Source organism: Giraffa tippelskirchi, chromosome 13 (assembly GCF_054371585.1).
Source record: "Giraffa tippelskirchi isolate mGirTip1 chromosome 13, T2T-mGirTip1v1.2.pri, whole genome shotgun sequence".
Taxonomy (NCBI): domain Eukaryota; kingdom Metazoa; phylum Chordata; class Mammalia; order Artiodactyla; family Giraffidae; genus Giraffa; species Giraffa tippelskirchi.
In genome coordinates, this window is record NC_137287.1 from 22,641,822 (window position 1) to 22,659,334 (window position 17,513).

The 17,513-nt window shown below is 39.3% G+C and overlaps 1 protein-coding gene across 11 annotated transcripts in view; it reads right to left on the reverse strand.

Moving 5' to 3' along the window:
* LOC145531644 (phospholipid-transporting ATPase ABCA3-like) overlaps window positions 1-17,513 on the reverse strand; it is a 234,321-nt gene that overhangs the window by 175,278 nt on the left and 41,530 nt on the right. For 9 of the 11 annotated variants that reach the window (XR_014072622.1, XR_014072623.1, XR_014072621.1 and 6 more), the window contains 2 exons: window positions 12,669-12,796; window positions 8,925-9,042 (listed from right to left, as the gene is read on the reverse strand). Coding sequence is in view for 8 of the 11 variants with exons in the window: in XM_081554590.1 (XP_081410716.1) it covers window positions 8,925-9,042; window positions 12,669-12,796 (246 nt within the window). In the remaining 3 variants the exon portion in view is untranslated. The remainder of the gene's footprint in view (window positions 1-8,924; window positions 9,043-12,668; window positions 12,797-17,513) is intronic. The other 2 variants (XM_081554592.1, XM_081554591.1) reach the window with 1 other exon arrangement.

Sequence of the window (17,513 nt, forward strand, 5' to 3'; positions counted from 1 at the left end):
ACTTGCTCTTGTAAGCTGCAGGACTCACATGTCATGATTTTAAAATGTATTAGGAAGTTACAGTAATCAAAGAGTATGATACTGGCATAAAGACTGACATCGAGACAAATGGAAAACAACAGATGACCCAGAAATAAACTATCATATATGGTCAAATGATCTTTGCTAAGGCCATTGGGCAAAAAAATGCAGTCTCTTCAAAAGAAATGTGTTGGATAAACTGGAAAGTCCACATGCAAAAGAATGAATTTGGATCCTTACCTTATACTATAATCAAAAATTAAATGAAAATGGATTGAATATCTAAACATAAGACCTGGCACTATAAAACTCTTAGAAGAAAACAAAGGGCAAATTATTCATGACGTTGAATTTGGTTATACAGTGGAAGTGAGAAATAGATTTAAAGGACTAGATCTGATAGACAGAGTGCCTGATGAACTATGGACGGAGGTTCGTGACATTGTACAGGAGACAGGGATCAAGACCATCCCCATGGAAAAGAAATACAAAAAAGCAAAATGGCAGTCTGAGGAGACCTTACAAATAGCGGTGAAAAGAAGGGAAGCGAAAAGCAGAGAAAAGGAAAGATATTCCCATCTGAATGCAGAGTTCCAAAGAATAGCAAGGAGAGATAAGAAAGCCTTCCTCAGCGATCAATGAAAACAAATAGAGGAAATCAACAGAATGGGAAAGACTAGAGATCTCTTCAAGAAAATTAGAGATACCAAGGGAACATTGCATGCAAAGATGGGCTCGATAAAGGACAGAAATGGTAGGGACCTAACAGAAGCAGAAGATATTAAGAAGAGGTGGCAAGAATACACAGAAGAACTGTACAAAAAAGATCTTCACGACCCAGATAATCACAATGGTGTGATCACACCTAGAGCCAGACATCCTGGAATGTGAAGTCAAGTGGGCCTTAGAAAGTATCACTACGAACAAAGCTAGTGGAGGTGATGGAATTCCAGTTGAGCTATTTCAAATCCTGAAAGATGACGCTGTGAAAGTGATGCACTCAACATGCCAGCAAATTTGGAAGACTCAGCAGTGGCCACAGGACTGGAAAAGGTAAGTTTCCATTCCAATCCCAAAGAAAGGCAAGGCCAAAGAATGTTCGAACTGCCGCACAATTGCACTCATCTCACATGCTAGTAAAGCAATGCTCAAAATTCTCCAAGCCAGGCTTCAGCAATACGTGAACCGTGAATTTCCAGATGTTCAAGCTGGTTTTACAACCAGGATGAAATTGCCAACATCCACTGGATCATCGAAAAAGCAAGAGAGTTCCAGAAAAACATCTGTTTCTGCTTTGTTGACTCTGCCAAAGCCTTTGACTGTGTGGATCACAACAAACTCTGCAAAATTCTTAAAGAGATGGGAATACCAGACCACCTGACCTGTCTCTTGAGAAACCTGTATGCAGGTCAGGAAGCAACAGTTAGAACTGGACATGGAACAACAGACTGGTTCCAAATAGGAAAAGGAGTACGTCAAGGCTGTGTATGGTCATCCTGCTTATTTAACTTATATGCAGAGTACATCATGAGAAACGCTGGGCTGGAAGAAGCATAAGCTGGAATCAAGATTGCTGGGAGAAATATCAATAACTTCAGATATGCAGATGACACCACCCTTATGGCAGAAAGTGAAGAAGAACTAAAGAGCCTCTTGTTGAAAGTGAAAGAGGAGAGTGAAAAAGTTGGCTTAAAGCTCAACATTCAGAAAACTAAGATCATGGCATCTGGTCCCATCACTTCATGGCAAATAGAAGGGGAAACAGTGAAAACAGTGTCAGACTTTATTTTGGGGGGCTCCAAAATCACTGCTGATGGTGATTGCAGCCATGAAATTAAAAGACGCTTACTCCTTGGAAGGAAAGTTATGATCAACCTAGATAGCATATTAAAAAGCAGAGACATTACTTTGCCAACAAAGGTCTGTTTAGTCAAGGCTATGGTTTTTCCAATAGTCATGTATGGATGTGAGAGTTGGACGGTGAAGAAAGCTGAGCACCGCAGAATTGATGCTTTTGAACTGTGGTGTTGGAGAAGACTCTTGAGAGTCCCTTGGAGTGCAAGGAGATCCAACCAGTCCATCCTAAAGGAGATCAGTCCTGGGTGTTCATTGGAAGGACTGACATTGAAGCTGAAACTCCAATACTTAGGCCACCTCATGCAAAGAGTTGACTCACTGGAAAAGACCCTGACACTGGGAAGGATTGGGGGCAGGAAGAAAAGGGGACGACAGAGGATGAGATGGCTGGATGGCATCACCAACTCGATGGACATGAGTTTGGGTAAACTCTGGGAGTTGGTGATGGACAGGGAGGCCTGGCGTGCTGCGATTCCTTGGGTCACAAAGAGTCAGACATGACTGAGCAACTGAACTGAACTGAACTGAATTTGGTGATGATTTCTCAGACATGACATTAAAAGCCCGTGGGACAAGCAAAAATAAACAAAGTAGACTATATCAAATTTAAAAATGTTTCCACAGCAAAGGGAACAATCAACAGAATGAAAAGACAACCAATGAAATGGGAGAAAATATTTATAATACAAAATTTATAAAGGGCTAATAATCAATATATACTGCTGCTACTGCTGCTAAGTCGCTTCAGTCGTGTCTGACTCTGTGAGACCCCATAGACGGCAGCCTACCAGGCTCATCTGTCCCTGAGATTCTCCAGGCAAGAACACTGGAGTGGGTTGCCATTTCCTTCTCCAGTGCATGAAAGTGAAAATTGAAAGTGAAGTCACTCAGTAGTGTCCGACTCTTCGCGACCCCATAGACTGCAGCCTACCAGGCTCCTCCGTCCATGGGATTTTCCAGGCAAGAGTACTGGAGTAGGTTGCCATTGCCTTCTCCATCAGAATATATAAAGAACTTCTAAAACTCAACAACAACTAAACAACCGTTTTAAAAAGTATGAATGACCTGAACAGACATTTCTTCAAAAAAAATATACAAGGGGGCAAAAAGCAAATGAAAAAAGTAATCAAATTCACTAGTCATCAAGGAATAGCATATCAAAACCCCAAGATGCCACCTCACACCTGTCAGGATGGCCACTACCAAAACAGAGAAAATAACAAATTTTGGTGAAGATGTAAGGAAAATGAAATCCTTGTGAACTACTGGTGGAAATATAAAATAGTGCACTTGCAATGGAAAACAGGATGGAGGCTTCTCATAATATTACAAATAATTGCCATAAAATCCAATAATTACATTTTTTGGAATATATCCAAAAGAATTGAAAACAGGATCTCAATGAAATATCTGCACACACATATTCATTGCAGCATTATTCACAATAGCCAAGAGAGGAAAGCAACCTAAATGTTCTTTGATAGATGAAGGGATAAACCAACTGTGGTGTGTGTGTGTATATATATACATATACACACCAATGCCAAAGAAGCTGAAGTTGAACGATTCTATGATGACCTACAAGACCTTCTAGAACTAACACCAAAAAAAGATGTCCTTTTCATCATAGGAGACTGGAATGCAAAAGTAGGAAGTCAAGAGATACCTGGAGTAACAGGCAAATTTGGCCTCGGAGTACAAAATGAAGCAGGGCAAAGGCTAACAGAGTTTTGCCAAGAGAATGCACGGATAATAGCAAAAACCCTCTTCCAACAACACAAGAGACTACTCTACAAGTGGAAATTACCAGATGGTCAATACCTCAATCAGATTGATTATATTCTTACAGCCAAAGATGGAGAAGTTCTATAGAGTCAGCAAAAGCAAGACTGGGAGCTGACTGTAGCTCAGATTATGAAATTCTTATTGCAAAATTTAGACTTAAATTGAAGAACATAGGGAAAACCACTAGACCATTAGGATATGACCTAAATCAAATCCCTTATGATTATACAGTGGAAGTGACAAATAGAGTCAAAGGATTAGATCTGATAGACAGAGTGCCTAAAGAACTATGGATAGAGGTTCATGATATTGTACAGGAGGTGGTGGCCTAATACCATCCCCAAGAAAAAGAAATGCAAAAAGGCAAAATGGTTGTCTGAGGAGTCCTTATGAATAGATGAGAAAAAAAGAGAAGTGAAAGGCAAAGGAGAAAAGGAAAGATAAACCCATTTGAATGCAAAGTTCCAAAGAATAGCAAGGAGAGATAAGAAAACCTTCCTAAGTGATCAGTGCAAAGAAATAGAGGAAAACAATAGAAAGGGAAAGACGAGAGATCTCTTCAAGAAAAGTAGAGACACCAAGGAAACATTTCATGCAAAGATGGGCACAACAAAGGACAGAAATGATATGGACATAAAAGAAGCAGAAGATATTAAGAAGAGGTGGCAAGAATACACAGAAGAAAACTATACAAAAAAGATCTTGACCCATATAAGCACAATGATGTGATCACTTACTTAGAGCCAGACATCCTGGAATGTGAAGTCAAGTGGGCCTTAGGAAGCATCACTACAAACAAAGCTAGTGGAGGTGATGGAATTCCAGTTGAGCTATTTCAAATCCTGAAAGATGATGCTGTGAAAGTGCTGCACTCAATATGCCAGCAAATTTGGAAAACACAGCAGTGGCCACAGGACTGGAAAAGGTCAGTTTTCATTCCAATCCCAAAGAAAGGAAATGGAAAAGAATACTCAAACTACCGCACAATTGCACCTATCTCACAGGCTAGCAAAGTAATGCTCAAAATTCTCCAAGCCAGACTTCAACAGTACATGAACCATGAAATTCCAGAAGTTCAAGCTGGATTTAGAAAAGGCAGAGGAACCAGAGACGAAATTGGCAACATCCATTGGATCATCAAAAAGCAAGAGAGTTCCAGAAAAACATCTACTTCTGCTTTGTTGACACTGCCAAAGCCTTTGACTGTGTGGATCACAACAAACTCTGGAAAATTCTTCAAGAGATGGGACTACCAGACCACTTTACCTGCCTCCAGAGAAATCTGTATTTGGTCAAGAAGCAATAGTTAGAACAGTACATGGAACAACAGTCTGGTTCCAAATTGGGAAAGGAGTACGTCAAGGCTGCATATTGTCACCAGGCTTATTTAGCTTCTATGCAGAGTGAATCATGCAAAATGCCAGGCTGGATGAAGCAAAGCTGGAATCAAGATTGACAGGAGAAATACTAATAATCTCAGATATGCAGATGACACCACCCTTATGCAGAAAGCAAAGAGGAACTAAGAGCCTCTTGATGAAAGTGAAAGAGGAGAATGAAAAAGCTGGCTTAAAACCCAGCATTCAAAAGACTAAGATCATGGCATCCGATCCCATCACTTCATGGCAAATAGGTGGGGAAACGATGGAAAAAATGACAGACTTTATTCTGTTTTCTTGGGCTCCAAATTCACTGCAGATGGCAACAACAGCCATGAAATTAAAAGATGCTTGCTCCTTGAAAGAAAAGCTATGACCAACCTAGACAGCATATTAAAAAGCAGAGACATTACTTTGCTGACAAAGGTCAATCTAATCAAAGCTATTGTTTTTCCAGTAGTCATGTATGGATGTGAGACTTGGATTATAAAGAAAGCTGAGTGCCAAAGAACTGATGCTTTTGAATTGTGGTGTTGCAGAAGACTCTTGAGAGTCCCTTGGACTGCAAGGAGATCAAACCAGTCAATCCTAAAGGAAATCACTCCTGAATATTCGTTGGAAGGACTGATGCTAAAGCTGAAGCCCCAATACTTTGGCCACCCGATGTGAAGAACTGATTTATTTGAAAAGACCCTGATGCTGGGAAAGATTGAAGACAGGAGGAGAAGGGGACGATAGAGGATGAGATGTTTGAATGGCATCACTGATCTTCTGGACATGAGTTTGAGCAAGCTCCATGAGTTGGTGATGGACAGGGAAGCCTGGCATGCTGCAGTCCATGGGGTCACAAAGAGTCGGACACGACTGAACAACTGAAATGAACTGACCTATAATGGAATATTATTCAGCCTTGAGAAAGAAGAAAATTCTGTTATATGCTATAAGATGGATAAATCTTGAGGACATTATGCACAAAAAGACAATTAATGCATGATTCCACTTAAATGAAGTATCTAGAGTAGCCAAACTCATAGAAACAGAAAATAGAATCATGGTCTCCAAGGGCTGGAAGGAGGGGAAAATGAGGAGTTGTTGTTAATTGGTGAATGGTTTTAGTTTTGCAAGATTAAATAGTTCCAGAGATCTGCTACACAATAATATACCTTTGTTGTGCACTTAAGAAAATGGATCTCATGTTTTAAGTATTCTTATTACAATTTTTGTAAATATTACTTTCAAATTTCACTGAACTAATTCTGGTCACCTCTTCTACCACTTAGCTGATTTAACTGGTCCAGGTCCTAATAATGAATACCACAGATTTTTACTGTTGAAGGGGATTTAAAAGGTCACTTACTCCAAATACTCATTTTTCACCTTAAGAAACTAGGTCTAGAGTGTTCAAGATCATAAAAGTGCTGATTAAAAGATTCTGAGAAAGAAACATCAAATGACTTGACTCCCAGTCACTATACTATAATGTCATTTACAAGGAGAATATCTCTTCATATCAGTTTTTAATATTAATTTGCTATGCAGTATCATTCAATAGCTGAACTTTGTCTAATTTTTCCTCCTTTATAGTAGGTTTTTTAGGAAAGCCTCCCTCGAGGAAGAGCTTATATTTAAATGTTTTTAAGGGACCAAAGCTTCTTTTTGGTTTTAAACTACTATTTTTCCACTAAGATCATGCAATTTTCAATTAACTTACTCTCACAACTATACTTAGGATGCAGCACACTAATTTTAAAAGAGGCCACTTTTGATTAGGGAAATAATCAATGTTTTTGATAAAAATGACAAGACACTACACAACCCCACCAATCTAACTTTCTTTATTTTCAGACAGCCATTCTAATTTTTATACAGACTGTTATACATTGTCATAATTCTATCCATATGGCTCTGTATTTATCAGGTTTGATAATGATTATTTTTCATCACTACATAGTAGTCTGTCAAATTGATATATCATCGTGTTCTTGATAATGGTAACTGCACATAGATTTTGTCTTCTGCCGAATAATTTAGTAAAAACAAATACTCAGGATTGTTAGTTAATTCAAGTCTTCTATTGTTTTTTACCCCTAAAGTTAACCTATGTAATTTAAAAACAATTTAAAACTACCATTGCATAATGAAACATCATTCATCAAAGTAACTGCCCCAAAATAATATAGGAACCATAAGCATGCAAATAGTGTTAGTAAATGAAGATGTGTCTATGTCAGCAAAGGCAACATTTACCAAACAAGACTAAATAAACGCATGGATATACATTGATAAAAGTTCAGGAAATGATCAAAGGTAATACAAAGATACTTTACAAATGTATCAGTTCAGTTGCTCAGTCATGTCTGACTCTTTGCGACCCCATTGGACTGCAGCACGCCAGGCCTTCCTGTCCATCACCAACTCCCAGAGTTCATTCAAACTCATGTCCATTGAGTCAGTGATGCCATCTAGCCATCTCATCTTCTGTCATCCCCTTCTCTTCCCACCTTCAATCTTTCCCAGCATCAGGGTCTTTTCAAATGAGTCAGTTCTTCCCATCAGGTGGCCAAAGTATTGGAGCTTCAGCTTCAGCTTCAGCATCAGTCCTTCCAATGAATATGCAGGACTGATTTCCTTTAGGATTGACTGGTTTGATCTCTTTGCAGTTCAAGGGACTCTCAAGAGTCTGCTCCAACACCATAGTTCAAAAGCATCAATTCTTCGACGACACTCAGCTTTCTTTATAGTCCAAGTCTCACATCCATACATGACTACTGGAAAAACCATAGCTTTGACTAGATAAACCTTTGTTGGAAAAGTAATGTCTCTGCTTTTAAACATGCTGTCTAGGTTGGTCATAACTTTTCTTCCACGGAGTAAGCGTCTTTTAATTTCATGGCTGCAATCACCATCAGCAGTGATTCTGGAGCCCAAGAAAATAAAGTCGGTCACTGTTTTTTACTGTTTCCCCACCTATTTGCCATGAAGTGATGGGACCAGATGCCATGATCTTAGTTTTCTGAATGTTCAGTTTAAGCCAGCTTTTTCACTCTCCTCTTTCACTTTCATCAAGAGGCTCTTTAGTTCTTCTTCACTTTCTGCCATAAGGGTGGTGTCATCTGCATATCTGAGGTTATTGATATTTATCCCAGCAACCTCAATTCCAGCTTGTGCTTCATCCAGCCCAGTGTTTCTCATGATGTACTCTGCATATAAGTTAAAGAAGCCTGGTGACAATATACAGCCTTGACATACTCCTTTTCCTATTTGGAACCAGTTTGTTGCTCCATGTCCAGTTCTAGCTGTTGCTTCCTGACCTGCATACAGATTTCTCAAGAGGCAGGTCAGGTGGTCTGGTATTCCCATCTCTTTAAGAATTTTCCAGAGTTTGTTGTGATCCACACAGTCAAAGGCTTTGGCATAGTCAGTAAAGTAGAAGTAGATGCTTTTCTGGAACTCTGTTACTTTTTCAATGATCCAATGGATGTTGGCAATTTAGTCTCTGGTTCCTCTGCCTTTTCTAAATCCAGCTTGAACTTCTGGAAGTTCATGGTTCACGTACTGTTGAAGTCTGGCTTGGATAATTTTAAGCATTATTTTACTAGCGTGTGAGATGAGTGCAATTGTGTGGTAGTTTGAGCATTCTTTGGCATGGCCTTTCTTTGGGATTGGAATGAAAACTGATCTTTTCCAGTCCTATGGCCACTTTTGAGTTTTCCAAACATACAAGGTTTTCTATATGCTTGTTTTACCATAAAACTAAATTTAAAAAACTTACTGTCACAATTCACAAAGAAACAAATTTCTCACATGTTGAAAAAAAATGTTAAATGACTGCCAGACTGGAAAACCAAAATAATAATTAAGTGTGCTTAAGGATATGCTCACCAGGACTTCCCCCATCTGGGTAGGTCGGGTTCCTGGGTCCTAGAGAAGGATCAGCTGGAAAGAGAAGTTCTGTAAACCATGAAGTGTTTTTAGAACTGAAACGCAGACGATATTTTACCTACAATGAACAATAATAGAAAACAAATATTTTAAGACAATAAACATCAAAAAGCAAATACTAGCCATGAAAGTTACATAAAATACAAAGTTAAATGTTGTGTTTTGAGGACAAGAGAGCAATTCAGAATTCTAAATGATGAGAAATGACAGTATCACTGTCAACAGGGAACAAGTAGCAGGACTCACATCCTATAATCACAGTCATAATTTTAAATTGACTAAATTTATATGTTTCCTCTTTTATCTCCATGGCATTTTGCCTTTGAGTTTCAAAGACACAATAGTGGTACCTTCTTTGATCATTATGAATGAATTTTCTACATGGAGAACTGACATGCACACTTTCCTGGTGGGAGAAAGAAATGGCAACCCACTTCAGTATTCTTGCCTGGAGAGTCCCATGAACAGAAAAGCCTGGCGGGCTACAGTCCATGGGGTCACAAAGAGTTGGATATGACTCAGCAATTAAACAACAACTTCTCTGGTGTCTTCCCTGGTAGCTCAGTGGTGAAGAATCCACCTGCTAACATAGGAGATGCGGGTATGATCCCTGGGTTGGAAGATCCCCTGGAGGAGGAAATTGCAACTCACTCCAGTATTCTTGCCTGGGAAATCCCATAGACAGAGGAGCCTGGTGGGCTATAGTCCATGGGGTCTTAAAAAGTTGGCCACCACTTAGCGACTAAACAACATCAACAACTGGTGAGAATTCAGTTAGTTCTATTATTTCATTTCCCATCATGTTAGCCAAATATGGCAGGGCAAAAAAATACCACCCTCTTCAAAACAATGAATGACACATAAGGAAAAAACCCAGATGAAGAAGAGGAGGGATGATAACATTTAAATGTTGAATGTCACCTATTTTAAGTATTAAATGAAAAAATAATGGTTCACTGTGTCTGAGGAGCTAAGTAAACTGAAAGGGTAAATTACGGTAGAATCTGAGTAGCTCAACAAGACAAAAGATTACCACCACCAATGATCAAGGAAGCGGATCAGAGAAAGTGAGAAAGGAACAGGCAGATGCACCATGTCTAGGTAAAAATTCACATAATTCAGTCATTTATAAACCAAGTTTTAAGCAGCTACAGCATGTTTAAATATCTTAATACACAATCCTTGATCTCAGAGAACTCAAAAAGTGTTAAGGGAGTACAGAAGAGAGAAGAGGACACTTTGCACTTACAACAAGAGTTTCCTAGAATGAATGACAACTAGCCAAAGAAAATGGGGGCACTCTAAAGGACACATTCCCTCCCCAAAAGAGGATAATGTGACCAAAGGCAGAGGAGCAAGAGACAATGCAGTACATGCAAAGAACTGCTACTGGTTCAATCTTGCTATAACATAAAGTCCAAAGAAAGAAGAGACAAAAACGGGGCTGGAAGGGTATCCAGAAACAGTTCACCGATGGCCTTGTATCCTGTGCAAAGAAACTTCTGTAGTCAATGGAGCACCCCTGGTGTCTTTAACATAGTAGAGCAACCTGATCTTTTCTGTGTTCTTAATGAATCGTTGTGGTATCCATGTGGATAGATTAAGTCTTGCCTGGGAAATTCAGCTAACATATAGAGTTCAGCTACATAAGAGCCACAGGTTGAGGAAAGAAGGAGAGTATAGTAGGTCTACATTATCCATGAAGTCAGAAAGCAGAGATAAGAAATTTTGTTTGGTAAAGTGTAGAAAAAGAGAACAGGTATCTGGGAAAATAACCTGGGAGAAAAATTGTCAGGAATATATTTCAAATACTAGACACAGAGAATCAACAACAAAAATGAAGTTTGCCACTGTACCAAAGTTACTTGATATTTGGGCCAGGGGGTCCATATATACCAATGAAGTTATATAAGCACAAGCATTTTGAGGCAGTAATTAGCATAAAGTAGACATATATGAAAAGAATAAAGTGAGTTTCTTCTCTTCTCCTGGCAAATGCTTGCCTCTTAAATGCTGGATCTGGCTCTATGCACATATACTATAGTTTGATCTTTTCCCTCAACCCTAGATAGAACGTCTGTCTCTGGTAAAGAGACACACCAAGTTACCAGGTTCAAAACACTCCACCTTGAGCAATGTTATGAGAGTCTTCTTCAGTGGCTGCAGGTGTCCTAATTCTGATGCAACCTGGCTAAAGCCTAAGAGCTGTTACTAGAGATTTAGAAGAGAAATTAAGTAATTTATTCAAAAGAAAGACATCTTTCCTGTTGGAATCTCTGCCAGTGTATGCGTGCATGCTAAGTAGCTTCAGTTTTGTCTGACTGTGGCCCAACGAACTGTAGTCCACCAGACTCCTCTGTCCATGGAATTCTCCAGGTAAGAATACTGGAGTGGGTTGCCATGTCCTCCTGCAGGGGATCTTCCCCACCCAGGGATCGAACCTGCAACTCCTGTGACTACTGCATTGCAGGCAGATTCTTCACCGCTGAGCCAGTGGAAAGCCCTTGGTAGTGTATATGTATCTGCCTTTAATTTAAAGATCAAACTTAAAATATTTAAAGGACATGCAAATTAGCTATTAGTGGCATTACAGAAGCTTCCATGGCCACCAGAGAGAGAATCAAGGATTCTCAAAGTTAAAGCAATTACCTCTTTGGATATGTAGCAACAATATATTAAAGTATGACACCAAGTGCAAAAAAAAAAAGAGGTATTTAGCAGGCAACTGTCCTAACAAGAGGGCAGATAAATTCCTTCTAAAGCTCACAATCCCAGTAATTAAAGCTGCCACAGCCAAAAAAGTTCCAGACATGAGCTGGGCTGCTTTTGCGTTTGTTTAATGTTTGCATAGTAACAGCTTTATTATAAACTTGACTTCACATGCAAAGTCAGAATGGGAATTACACTTAAAATCAAGTTCAATAAAAAGTTTAAATATCATATATAGGTATGTACTATCTGAAATTCCAGAGAAATATAAACAGGTAACAGATATTGCTGCCCATCTTTTTCATGTATCTATATTATTATTTTCTTAACCACAATTTGCAGGCGTGGAGACATCTACCTGGCCGGGTAGATTGGCAAAATAAATATCCTTACTAAAGTTCCTATTACTTCATTTTTCTGAATACAAGACCTTAAGAGTGGGTGAGAGTCACTCAGTCATGTCCGACTCTTTGTGACCCCATGGACTATACAGTCCATGGAATTCTCCAGGCCAGAATACTGGAGTGGGTTGCCATGTCCTCCTCCAGGGGATCTTTCCAGCCAGGGATAGAACCCAGGTCTCCCGCATTGCAGATAGATTACCAGCTGAGCCACCAGGGAAGCCCAAGAATAGTGGAGTGGGTAGCCTATCCCTTCTCCAGCGGATCTTCCAGGCCCAGGGATCAAACAGGGGTCTCCTGCACTGCAGGCAGATTCTTTACCAATTGAACTACCAGGGAAGTCACAAGACCTTAAGGTATAGTTTTATCCTCATCAGCATAATGTAATGACTAAAAGCATAGGTATTAAAATAAGTTGGAACTATTAATAGATTCAAATTCCTGCTCTTATATACAGCAGTTATTAGCTTGAGCAAGTTATAACTTTTGCTATTTATAAAATCGTGATGTTACCTTCATTTCATTAAACCCCTGAAGCTTTGAAATATAAAGTCTTTAGATAAAACTTTCCCACCTTAAGTGGCAATCTGTCATTACTGTTTTTGAAGTCATGATCAAATATGATAGCAGCCAGAATGAGAGCAGACTTATTTTCGTATTTAATATACTTCTCAAAATCTTCTTCTGAAGGAAACCCTCGAACTGTACAGAGAAAAACAAGCATCATACAAATGCAAAATGTCTAATGATTATTCCTGTCTTCCTATCATTACCATAAATACCATAATCCTGTCATATTATTATAAAATTTAGAACATTATTACTCAAATATTGCCATCACAGATGTCCTCATGAATATCTGGGGTACACAAAATCATTATGTATTATAAACTGTATATGATATTTTGAATAATGTTTAATCATTACAATAACTCTATGTTAAGGTAAACTGGGACAGAAGAATTTTCTATTGTGTTTTGAAATCTAGTGATTTAAAGAAAACAAGGTGAAGAGAAATGACAAACTTATTTCTGTGGGAAGTATGATATTTCAGAAACTAACCTTAAGTTGTAGAATAAAACTACATTTTCAATTATATTTCTCATTCACAAATGAATATGTATGAAATTTGGAAATACACTCTCACAAAACCACTCATACACAATCACACACATACAAGTAACTTAACTGACTGAAGAATTTTCATAGGAATTAAAAAACACAAATCACTGCTAACCAAAATGATCACATGGATCACAGCCTTGGGTAGCTCAATGAAGCTATGAGCCATGCTGTGTATGGCCACCCAAGACAGATGGGTCACGGTGGAGAGTTCTGACAAAACATGGTCCCCTGAAGAAGGGAATGGCAAACTACTCCAATTTCATTGCCTTGAAAACCCCATGAACAGTATGAAAAGGCAAAAAGAAATGATACTGGAAGATGATCCCCACAAGTTGGTAGGTGCCCAATATGCTACTGAGGAAGAGTGGAGAAATGGCTCCAGAAAGAATGAAGAAGCTGGGCCACAGTGGAAATGACTCTCAGCTGTGGATGTGTCTAGTGATGAAAGTAAGTCTGATGCTATAAACAACAATATTGCATAGGAACCTGGAATGTTAGGTCACTGAATCAAGGTAAATCGGATGTGGTCAAGGAAGAGATGGCAAGAGTGAACATCGACATTTTAGGAAATCAGTGAAAACAATGGACAGTAATGGATGAATTTAATTCAGGTAATCATTATATCTAATTGTGGGCAAGAATCCCTTGGAAGAAAGGGAGTAGCTCTCACAGTCAACAAAAGAGGGTGCAATCTCAGAAAGGACAGAATGATCTCGGTTAGTTTCCAAGACAAATTTTCAACCTCACAGTAATCCAAGTCTATGTCCCAACCAATAATGCTGAAGAAGCTGAAGTTAAACAGTTCTATTAAGACCAACAAGATGTTCTAGAATTAACAAGAAAAAAGATGTCCTTTCCCTCACAGGGGACTGGAATACAAAGTAAGAAGTGAAGAGATGCCTGGGGTAACAGGCAAGTTCAGCCTTGGAGTACAATATGAAGCAGGGCAAAGGTTAACAGTGTTTTCTGAGATAACACACTGGTCATTGCAAACACTCTCTTCCAAAAACACTAAAGTCGACTCTACACACAGACATCATGAGATGGTCAAAACTGAAATCATATTGATTATATTCTTTGCATCCAAATATGGAGAAGATTTATACAGTCATCAAAAACAAGACCTTGAGATGAATGTGGCTCAAATCATGGGCTTCTTACTGCAAAATTCAGGCTTAACTTGAAGAAAGTAGGGAAAAACATTAGGCCATTCAGGTATGACCTAAATCAAATCCCTTATGATTATACAGTGGAAGTGACAAATACGTTCAAGGGATTAGGTCTGGTAGACAGAGTGCCTGAAGAACTGTGGAAGGAGGTTCATAACATTGTACATGAGGTGGTGATCAAAACCATCCCAAAGAAGAAGAAATTCAAGAAGGCAAAGTGGTTGTCTGAGGAGGCCTTAAAACTAACCGAGAAAAGAAGAAAAATGAAAGGAGAGGAGAAAACAAAAATATACATAACTGAATGCAGAGTTGCAGAGAATATCACGAGAGATAAGATAGCCTTCTTAAGTGAACAATGTAAAGAAATAAAGGAAAACAACAGAATGGGAAAGACTAAAGGTATCTTCAAGAAACCTGGAGCTACCAAAGGAATATTTCATGCAAAGATGGGCACAATAAAGGACATAAATGGCAAGGGCCTAAGAGAAGAAGAAGAGATTGAGAAAAGTTGGCAAGAATACACAGAAGAACTATGTCAAAAAAGGTCTTAATGACCTGTAAACCCAAAATGGTGTGCTCACTCACCAAGAGACAGACACCCTGCAATGTGAAGTCAAGGGGGTCTTAGGAAGAATTACTACAAACAAAGCTAGTGGAGATGATAGAATTACAGCTGAGCTATTTCAAATTCTAAAAGATGATGCAGATAAGTTCTGCATTCAATATGCCAGCAAATTTGGAAAACTCAGCAGTGGCCACAGGACTGAAAAAGGTCAGTTTTCATTCTAATTCCAAAGGCACCCAATGCCAAAGAATGTTCAGACTACCATACAATAGTGCTCATGTTATATGTTCACAAGGTAATGCTCAAAATCCTTCAAGCCAGGCTTCAACAGTATGTGAGCACAGAACTTCCAGATGTACAAGCTGGATTTAGAAAAGGAAGAGAAATCAGAGATCAAATAGCCATCATTCATTGGATAATAGAAAAAGCAAAGGAATTTAAAAAAAAAACATCTACTTCTGCTTCAGTGACTACACCAAAGCCTTTGTTTGTGTGGATCACAACAAACTGGAAAGTTCTTACAGGGATGGGAATACTAGACCACCTTACCTGCCTCCTGAGAAACCTGCATGCAAGTCAAGAAGAAACAGTTAGAATTGGATATGGAACAACAGACTGGTTCAAAATTGGTAAAGAAGTAAATCAAGGCTATAGAATGTCACTCTGCTTATTTAACTTATGCAGAGTACATCATGCAAAATGCCAGGCTCGATGAAGCACAAGCTGGAATCAGGATTGCCAGGAGAAATATCAATAACCTCAGATATGCAGATGACACCACCCTTATGGCAGAAAGAGAAGAGGAACTAAAGAGCTTCTTGATGAGGGTGAAAGAGGAGAGTGAAAAAGCTGGCTTAAAACTCAGCATTCAAAGACTAAGATCATGGCATCCGATCCCATAACTTCATGGCAAATAGATTGGGAAACAATGGAAACAGTGTCAGACTTTATTTTGTTGGGCTCCAAAATCACTGCAGATGGTGACTGCAGCCATGAAATTAAAAGATGCTTGCTCCTTGGAAGAAAAGCTATGACCAACCTAGACAGCGTATTAAAAAGCAGAGACATTACTTTGCCAACATAAGTTCATCTAGTCAAAGCTGTGGTTTTTCCAGTAGTCATGTATGACATGTGAGAGTTGGACCATAAAGAAAGGTAAGCACTGAAGAACTGGTGCTTTTGAACTGTGGTATTGGAGAAGACTCATGAGAGTCCCTTGGACTGCAAGGAGATCAAACCAGTCAATCCTAAAGGAAATCAATCGTGAATATTGATTGGAAGGACTGATGCTGAAGCTGAAGCTCCAATACTTTGGCCACCTGATGGGAAGAACTGACTCATTGGAAAATACCCTGATGCTGGGAAAAATTGAAGGCAGGAGGAGAAGGGGATGACAGAGGACAGGTTGGTTGGATGGCATCACCGACTCCATGAACATGAGTCTGAGAAAGCTCCGGGAGTTGGTGATAGAGAAGCCTAGTGTGCAACAGTGCATGGGGTTGCAAAGAGTCGGACACAACTGACCGAATGAACTGACTGACATCATGCAAAATGCCAGGCTGGATGGATCACAAGCTGGAACCAAGATCGCTGGGAGAAATACCAACAGCTTCAGATATGCAGATGATACCACTCTAATGTCCGAAAGCAAAGAAGAACTAAAGCCTCTCGAGGAAGGTGAAAGAGGAGAGTGAAAAAGCTGGCTTAAAACTCAACATTCAACAAACTAAGATCTTAGCATCCAGTTCCATCACTTCATGGCAAATAGGTGGGGAACAAGATTAAGCAGTGATAGATTTTATTTTGAGGGGCTCAAAAATCACTGTGGATGGTGACTGCAGCCATGAAATTAAAAGACATTTGCTCCTTAGAAGGAAAGCTATGAAAAACCTAGACAGCGTATTAAAAAGCAGAGACATCACTTTGCTGACAAATTGCTATACACAGTCAAAGCTATGATTTTTTCCAATAATCAAGTAGGGATGTGAGAGTTGGAACATAAAGAAGACTGCGTGCTGAAGAATTGATGCTTTTGAACTCTGGTGCTGGAGAAGACTCTTGAGGGTCTCTAGGACTGCAAGGAGATCAAACTCAGTCAATCCCAAAGGAAATCAACCCTGGATTTTCATCGGAAGGACTGAAGCTGTAGCTCCAATACTTTGGCTCTTCACTAATGTGAAGTGCTGACTCACTGGAAAAGTCCCTGATATTGGAAAGACTGAGAGCAGGAGGAAAAGGGGACAACAGAGGATGATATGGTTGGGTGGCATCATCACTTCAATGGACAGGAGTTCGAGGAAACTCGGGGAAATAGTGAAGGACAGAGAAGCCTGGCATGCTGTAGTCCATGGGGTTGCAAAGAGTCAATGGCAACTTAGCGACTGAACAACATCAATGTAAAAAAGATATTAAAGTCTTTGATAAGACACACATGTACCCCAATGTTCATCGCAGCACTGTTTACAATAGCCGGGACATGGAAGCAACCTAGATGTCCATCAGCAGACGAATGGATAAGGAAGCTGTGGTACATACACACAATGGACTATTACTCAGTCAT